Source organism: Hordeum vulgare, chromosome 2H (assembly GCF_904849725.1).
Source record: "Hordeum vulgare subsp. vulgare chromosome 2H, MorexV3_pseudomolecules_assembly, whole genome shotgun sequence".
In the NCBI taxonomy this organism is placed as follows: Eukaryota; Viridiplantae; Streptophyta; class Magnoliopsida; order Poales; family Poaceae; genus Hordeum; species Hordeum vulgare.
Window position 1 is genome coordinate 564,024,633 of NC_058519.1, and position 8,862 is coordinate 564,033,494.

General features: G+C 43.4%; 1 protein-coding gene across 1 annotated transcript; it reads left to right on the forward strand.

Annotated features, from left to right (window-relative positions):
* Nucleotides 1-973: 973 nt before the first annotated feature.
* On the forward strand, nt 974-2,459 carry LOC123428653. Its single transcript, XM_045112850.1, has 5 exons — nt 974-1,116; nt 1,202-1,324; nt 1,413-1,723; nt 1,806-1,878; nt 1,957-2,459. The coding sequence occupies exons 2-5, from the start codon at nt 1,204-1,206 to the stop codon at nt 2,457-2,459; spliced, it is 1,008 nt and encodes a 335-aa protein (XP_044968785.1). The 5' UTR covers nt 974-1,116; nt 1,202-1,203.
* Nucleotides 2,460-8,862: the final 6,403 nt, after the last annotated feature.

Below are 8,862 nucleotides of genomic sequence, written 5' to 3' on the forward strand. Positions count from 1 at the left end.
AGCGTGTTGACGAACTTCTTGAAGGACATGTGAATAATTGCTTGGTAGCTTTTAGGATGGAACCATACATCTTTAAGTCTTTAGCATCGTATCTTAGAAGGAAAGAATTGATAAAAGACACAAGACTCAAGGTGGAGGAGAAGCTAGCATTCTTCCTGTACATGTTGTCACATAATTCATCATATGAAGATATGCAACTGGAATTCACGCATAGTGGATCCACCTTTCATGAGTACATCAACGAGTTCTTTGATATCATCCCTGCCCTATGTACTCGCTGTGTGGAGCCTCCACGCATTGACGAACCACATCCAGTAATTGCTACCGATGAACGATTCTATCAATACTTCAAGGTTCTTATCTTGACACTTAAAAAATTACTTACCTTTCTCCATTAAAATCTCAAAAGTTAATTAGCAAATCTATTTTTTTACAGAATTGTATAGGTGCTATCGATGAATCCCATGTTCCTATTACCATTGCGCCTGAGAGTGCTGCACCATTTCAAAATAGAAAGGGCACCGTGAGCCAAAACGTAATGATTGCATGTGACTTGACTTGAAGATCACGTTTATATCATGTGGATGGGAGGGGTCTGCAACAAATGCTAGGGTTCTTCGATCTGCAATGAACTCTGGATTTAAAGTACCCGATGGAAAGTTTTACCTCGTCGATGGTGGTTACGCAAACACCATATCCTTCCTTGCACCGTATCGGGGTGTGAGATATCACTTGAATGAATTTGGGCATGGCCACCATCGTCCACAAAGCCACAGAGAATTATACAATCTTTGACATGCTTTGTTGCGAAATCATGTAGAAAGGACCCTAGGAGTTCTGAAGAAGCGATTCCTGATACCCAATATCGGGACATTACATTCAATTAGGAACCAAGCGAGGATTCCAGCAGCTACCGCAATCTTTCATAACATCATCAAATTGCATGCTGGTGATGAGGAATGGCTTGAAAACCAACCAGATAACATACCTCTGGCTGATTTTGTCAATTTACCCAATGATAATGATAACTACCAAGGGAATAACACCCAAGGCAATGCTTTGCGAGATGAAATTGCAATGCAAATGTGGAATGATTTCCCACATAACTAACTCTTTGTAAGTTTGTGGATGTAATTGTCTTTTTCTAATTCAATTGATTAAATGTATTTAGTTTGTGTGTTAATTTGTTTTATCTCAATAGATATGTACGCAAAAGGATCTCCCAAATTCAACTTGGCGCAGGCTGCTGCGTTATTAAGAAAGAAAGGACTTCTTGGTGTTAAAATGGATTCACCAAAGGTTAACAAAAAGAGTTCTCCAAAAGGTACTCTTTTTTTGTCAGTACAAGACCAATAGTATTTTAATTGAAGACAGTTAGCCAATAGACCTTGTGCTTTAATTGGCTTGTGTAGTTGTGAAACAAAGAGCACAATGGAGTTTGGGACTTGAAAAAGGTCTGGCGGAGATACTTATGGAGCACGATACTCCTTACCACCGAGGGCAAAATGGATGGAGCAAGCAAACTTGGAACTTGATGGTGACAAAATTCCATGCAAAACACAAACATGTGAAGTTCTCGAAGTCTCAAATTCAAGATAAGGAGAAGGAGCTCAAAAGAGAATATAGGATGTTAAAAGAAGCCCGAAAGCAAAGCGGTGTTGGCTGGGATGACAAAAGATGTATGATCGAAGCTGACACCGACCTTTGGGACAATCTGATGATTGTAAGTTCTTTAATTCCACCCTTCGATATGGTTACAATTTTATACCATGCTAATACTCATCTATTACTCTGGTTCTTTGTAGTCATATCCAAGTATCGGGAAATTCAAGAAGAAATCTTTTCCTCTCTTTGACTCGCTAGGAGAACTCTATGATGGTAAGTTTACGAACTTTTGTTGCTTCCTCTTAACTCTTAACTCTGCGTATTGTTTGGTTACTTACATGCATTTTGCAGGGCATACAGCTGAGGGTACCTACAGTTTCACATCAATTGCACAACCATCACAAATTGACGAAGACTTTGAAGATGAAATAGAGGTTGAGGAAGTAAAAGAAAGTGATGACTTGGAGATGATGAATCAAGTGCAACATGATGAAGATGACTTGCAAATTCTAGATCAAAAGGATGTTGCACATAGGAAGGAGGATGTCAATCCAAGTGAAGAAGTGGGTCGTACAATGGCTGGTTCAGGAAAGATGCCCCAAAAGAAGCCCAAGAAGGAGAAGCGCAAGAACAGTGGTGATGTGATTGCTGGAGCATTAGAGAAGTATATAGAGTTGAAGAAAAGGCAAGTAGATGATGAAGCTACATATTTGGCCAAAGAAAAGGCAGATGCAACAAAATTACATGAATTCTCTATCACCAAGTGCATGGATGTGTTGAAAAAAAATGGAGGATGTGACCCGCATCGAGAAGATCAAAGCATTCAACGTCTTCAAGGATGCTGCAAACCGTGAGATTTTCATCAATGCCGCTGATGATGATAAAGATACTTTTGTTATGTGGCTTCGGAGCCAAATGTCCCCATGAGGTATGTTCAAGACATGTAGCAGACATAACTTCTTTGTTATATAATTATGTGATAGTTGATGGTATATTACATCTCTGTAGAGAAACATTTTCGTGATAAAACTTGCAGACATAACTTCCTTGTTATATAATTATGTGATAGAGTCGAATGTAGGTTAGGCTAAACCATGATTTAGAGAAACATTTTCGATTGTTCAAACGATGATGCTTTTATTGCTGCAACTATAAGTTACAGTGTGCAAAAATCTGTACCTGACTGTAGATTATGTTGATACAATGATGCTTTATTGCTGCAACTATAAGTTAAGTGCTATTAGACATGTTTGACTGTAGATGCCTGGTACAGATTTTTGCGGACGTAATCTACAGTCTGGTATAGATTTTTGCAGACGTAACTAGTTCATAGCTGCCATCACTACCACATCCTCTTGCTAAATCACCAAAAGTAAATCATGCAATACTTACTACTACCAGCTTGTGCATGCGTGCCTGTATCTGGAGTATCTGTTATCTGGATTATATTCGAGTAGTAGTACACACACTAATTAACCAAGGGACTAGTAGAAAAGCTGTTGGCGCAGCTTGAGGTGGGCTTGGAGCTGCTCGTTCTCCTCGGCGAGAAGCTTTGGTGGCCTCCGGAACACAGTTATTTCGACTTACACTCTGTATCTGGAGTATTTGTTGTGTAGATAGCCATACTATTGTACGGTATCTCTTAATAATTATAATTGATGTGAAACGTGCCAAATAAAGTGTCTTTTCTTGTCTCCAAGGAATGCTGGAAACAATTGAGTTTAAATTTTAAACTGAATCTGCTATATGAACTGAAGTTCCTGGAAACTGTCAAAGGATTGGTTGATCAGAGGGATCATTATTGTTGTGCCTTTGTTTTGATTTCTTCTGGTCGTTTTTTTTTCTCCCGGGGGTCTCTATGTACTGCGACGTCTGGTTTTTTGCTTGTTGTTTCCCAGGTCTGCCGTTGTGTGCACAGTAATTTGTTCAGCTTCAGCATACTTACAATTAGTGTTGAGACCGTAACAATCTGACTTTAGTTTCTCTTTTACTTAAGTTATCAGACATCTTTTGGATAAGGGCAAGTTTCAACATCTATGTCTCGGTCCGCAGCATTTACTCTTGACATCTCTTCCTTGCACGAGGATGAGTCTCGATCTGTCGTTGATGTGCTCACTGATGCATTTACTACAGCGGAAGAGAGTGCTAAACGGAAATGATTCAGAAGAAAGGCACTTTGAAGTTTTATTTAGAGGAAACACTGTGGGGTTCTTTCACAAGGATTGCATTATCACTTTTGCAAAATTGTGTCATGACTGTGAGACTATTGTTGCTATGATGAGATAGTGATTCTAAGTTATGCAAAATTAAGTTGTTGATGTGATGATCCGCAAAGATCATATTTTTATTTTTATTATCCAATTATCTTTGTGGTTGTTGTGTTGTTTTGGTTTGTGCTTTGTTGTTGCCGTTGGCACAACAAATATTTGATTTTAAATCTTATCATAATGTAGGACAGCTATTGCAACCTATACTATGTTGTTGTATGAACACATGAAACTAGAAAACTCTAGTACCAAATAAGGTCTAGGGTGGGGGATTATTGGGGAATTGAGGGGATTTGGTAGAGGGGAGGGGATCACCAAATCCCCTCCAATCCCCAAACATATTGGGTGTGAAAATACACTCGTACCGAACAGAGCCTTAGGGTTTCCAGGGGGGTTTTATACCCCCCGGTGGAAGTGGGCTCGGGTGTGGCCGGCTGGGCCACTAGGCCCAGTTGGGCCGGGGCCTTTAGTTTTTTTTATTATTAGTTATTTATTTTCTTAAAAAGTTTCTGTTTTAAATATATAGGGGTTTTAAGAAAAAATCAAAAATGCCCGATTCAATCCTATAAATAATTAAGGAATATTTGTAACTCACCCGACATTTTTATTTTATCATTCGAAAACTTTTCTCGTTCGACTATATTTTAAATTTAAATTCGAACCATTTGAACTAACGCGAGATCAACGATAGCAATCACGGTTATGTGGCATCCTTTGCATAGGGTTAATGTAGTTCAATTACCGAGATTACTATAGCCTAATCCGGGGATGTCACATCACCCTTTTCCTTCTTTCTGGCTTCTTCATTCAGCATGATGTTCTTCACCATCTCCAAAGTCAGCTTCCCATCCGGAGCTGAATTGCCAAGTGACACAACAATCGTGTTCCAACTATCAAGCATGGAGCTCAGCGGCAACAATGCTTGCACCTCATCTCAAAGTTGAGCTTCATGGTTGAAAGTTAATTTATATGGCATTGGAAGTCATTCAAGTGCTCAATCACACTTGTGCTATGTCGGTACTCAAGCTTTGCAAGTCTTTTGATCATCGAGGCCTTGTTTATTGATGTCTTCCTCTCATACATAGACTCCAACATCTGCCACATCTGGTATGCATTGGTGTCATTTGCAACATGGTGAAATATATTGTGCTTGATGTACAACTCAACCATACGTATTGCCTTTCTGTGCAGCACTCTCCATTCTTCTTCCGTGACTCCTGTGGGTATCTTGTATTTCACAATTGGCTCATACAAATCCTTGCAAAGGATGTCTTCCATCATGGGCTTCCATAATGAGTAATTGGAAGAATCAAGTTTTATCATGCCACTTGTAGTAGCGCTTTCTTCCAAAGACATTGTGAGCAGCACTTCCGGCAACAATCAAGCAAGTGGGATTAGCAACCTCCTAAGCAACCAAGGCTCTACTGCCACTTTGTTGAGAATTAGCACACAAATGCACTTGTGGTTAACTGAAAAATGCAGCGAAAACAAAGTAACCTCAGCACCACATCATGTACTAACTCAAGGATCGTTGCTTAGCACGGAAGGAAACATACACAGTAGCATATATGGAGGAAACATGTTACTCAACATACAAGACGCTCCTCAGACAAGTGTCTTGTGGCAGGAGTGACTTTCTGGACAGCAACAAGCATCAACAAAGAGATACTATATTTTTTACATGGAAAACCCCTCAACTTGAGGGGGGAAAACACTCGTTGAAGCCACCCAAATCCACTTCCACTATTATCAAATGTGGGATACAACACGTTTCTTCTCTAGATAGTGTTGGGTAACGTAGAAAAAATTCAAAAAAATTCCTACGCATATTCAGATCTTCCTATGGAGAGACCAGCAACGAGAGAGGGGTGAGTGCATCTTCATACCTTTGAAGATTGCTAAGCGGAAGCGTTACGAGAACGCAGTTGATGGAGTCGTACTCGCGGCGATTCAGATCGCGGTGTGATTCCGATCTAGTGCCGAACCACGGCACCTCCGCGTTCAACACACGTGCAGCCCGGTGACGTCTCCTGCACGTTGATCCAGCAAGGAGGAGGGAGAGGTTGGGGAAGATTTCCGGTAGCACGACGGCGTGGTGTCGATGGAGAGACGAGGTCTCCCGGCAGGGCTTCGCCAAGCACCGGCAGAGAGGAGGAGGAAGAAGAGCAGGGCTGCGCCGAGGGAGAGGGAAAACTGTATCTCCAAAAGCCCAAAAGTGCCCACTATATATAGGGGGAGGGAGGGGCTGCGCCCCCTTGAGGGTTTCCCTCTCCTGGGAGGGGCGGCAGCCCTAGATGGGGGGAGGTGCGGCGGCCAAGGGGGGGAGGAGGGGTGGCGCACCCTTCTCGTGGGCCTTAGGCCCACCTGCGCTAGGGTTCCCCCCCTCTCCCTTCTTCTTGCACCATGGGCTGAGTGGGGGGGCGCACCAGCCCACCTAGGGGCTGGTTCCCTCCCTCACTTGGCCCATCTAGCCTCCCGGGGTCATTGCCCCCTTTCGGTGGACCCCCAGGGCCACCTCCGGTGGTCCCGATACGTTACCGGTGATGCTCGAAACACTTCAGGTGTCCGAAACTATCCGTCCTATATATCAATCTTTACCTCCGAAGCTCCTCGTGACGTCCGGAATCTCATCCGGGACTCCGAACAACTTTCGATAACCTCGTATAGAAATTCCCTATAACCCTAGCGTCATCGAACCTTAAGTGTGTAGACCCTACGGGTTCGGGAGACAGGTAAACATGACCGAGACACCTCTTTGGCCAATAACCATCAGCGGGGTCTGGATACCCGTGGTGGCTCCCACTTGCTCCACGATGATCTCATCGTATGAACCACGATGTCAAGGATTCAATCAATCCAGTATACAATTCCCTTTGTTTGTCAGTATAGAACTTGCTCGAGATTCGATCGTCGGTATACCTATACCTTGTTCAATCTCGTTACCGGTAAGTCTCTTTACTCGTTCCGTAGCACGTCATCGTGTGACTAACTCCTTTAGTCACATTGAGCTCATGATGATGTTCTACCGAGTGGGCCCAGAGATACCTCTCCGTCACACAGAGTGACAAATCCCGATCTACATTCGTACCAACCCAATAGACACTTTCAGAGGTACCCGTAGTGCACCTTTATAGTCACTCAGTTACGTTGTGACGTTTGATACACCCAAAGCACTCCTACGGTATCCGGGAGTTACACAATCTCACGGTCGAAGGAAAAGACACTTGACATTAGAAAAGCTTTAGCATACGAATAATACGATCTAGTGCTACGCTTAGGATTGGGTCTTGTCCATCACATCATTCTCCCAATGATGTGATCCCGTTATCAATGACATCTAATGCCCATGACCAGGAAACCATGATCATCTATTGATTAACGAGCTAGCCAACTAGAGGCTTGCTAGGGACACGTTGTGATCTATTTATTCACACATGTATTACTATTTCATGTTAATACAATTATAGCATGAACAATAGACGATTATCATGAACAAAGAAATATGATAATAACCATTTTATTATTGCCTCTAGGGCATATTTCCAACAGATAGCACTAGAGGATCTCATACATCATGATTTCTGAATCTTGGATGAACACAACAAGATTTGGGCTCAAGAGCTAGGGATTGGAACAATCTCACCAAAGATGGTGGAACCACATCTTGAAGGAGAAAAGGTAATGGATCTGGATCATCACAACCTTGGGGAGGAGCTCCCTTTGCTTCTTCCTTCAATCTTTCTCTTCTTCCCTTTCTCACTTAGTTTTCTCTCTTCTTCTTCAATGGAGGTTGGACTGATTTTCGTCACTCTTGGTGATGGCTGCTGGATGGAAGGTAAAGCATCCCCATCCACTCATGTGCAAAGACCAAAATGACCCTAGGTCATAACCCTAATGGGTAGTGGGCTTCTGCACCTCTTTTGGGCTGCCTAAAAGGCCTCAAATGATCATATCCTCACAACCCACATGAGGAGGATATCCCAACAAATCTCCCCCTCCGACTCATGAGGGGGGCACCGCCATGCCCGCTACCTTGCAACATGCTTGTAGCTTCTCATTTGACAATATCTCTAGTCTTCTCTAATGGAGGTTGAACTGATTTTCGTCACTTTTGGTGGTGGCTGCTGGATGGAGGGTAAAGCATCCCCATCCACTCATGTGCAAAGACCAAAATGACCCTAGGTCATAACCCTAATGGGCAGTGGGCTTATGCACCTCTTTTAGGCTGCCTAAAAGGCCTCAAATGGTCATCTACTCACGACCCACAGGAGGAGGATATCCCAACAGATGAGAGGAGGTGCTAGGGCTTTCGTGATGGGGACACCTATCTGCAGGGCTTTCATAGACGGGGATGAGGCCATGTGGCCATCCGAACGACTATCTTGGACATTTGTGTGTGTTGGGGGGGGGGAGGGCCGACCCATAGGCCGGGGCAACGGAGCACCCACCCTAGCCCCCTGGGAGGTAGGGGCCTCGGCCCAGGTAGTAGCACAGTATACATTTTGCGATATTTCTTCCTTAGATCCAGAAAATAAGAGGAAAACAGTAAGGCCCAAGACACTACCTAGTTAGCACCAACGGACCAAAAGAATCGATTGCTAGTTAACTATGTTGTTGGGTTACCTCAAAAAATAAACTACACTGATGGAGCACGCCATCGGTATCCTCCAATCACGTCTCCAGCCTCCCCGCCTCCATGCCTCCTCCCCAAAATTCTCCTATCCCAAAGAACAACGCCCCTGCTCCAGTGCACTTCCAAATTCAAGGAGCCGCTCCGTGCATCCATTAATGGAGACCAAAGGTGTTATACCCTTCCCCAGTCACCTGTCTTTGCATCCTCAACGTTCCCCATCAACTATATTTTTGAGGCATGACCGCATCAGAGATTCAGAGATGGTTCGTCTACCTCCTTTATACCCTAATCAAGTACTATTCCTTTGGTTCGCTATCAAATAGTACTACGCTCCGCGTCTGATTGCTCCATCTGGCA

Bases quoted from the DNA above. Each gene is read 5' to 3' on its own strand.
- LOC123428653 (XM_045112850.1), top strand. From the start codon at position 1,204: ATGTACGCAAAAGGATCTCCCAAATTCAACTTGGCGCAGGCTGCTGCG. The intron at 1,325-1,412 runs GTACTCTTTTTT...TGGCTTGTGTAG, and splicing joins CAAAAAGAGTTCTCCAAAAG to TTGTGAAACAAAGAGCACAA. The intron at 1,879-1,956 runs GTAAGTTTACGA...TGCATTTTGCAG, and splicing joins GCTAGGAGAACTCTATGATG to GGCATACAGCTGAGGGTACC.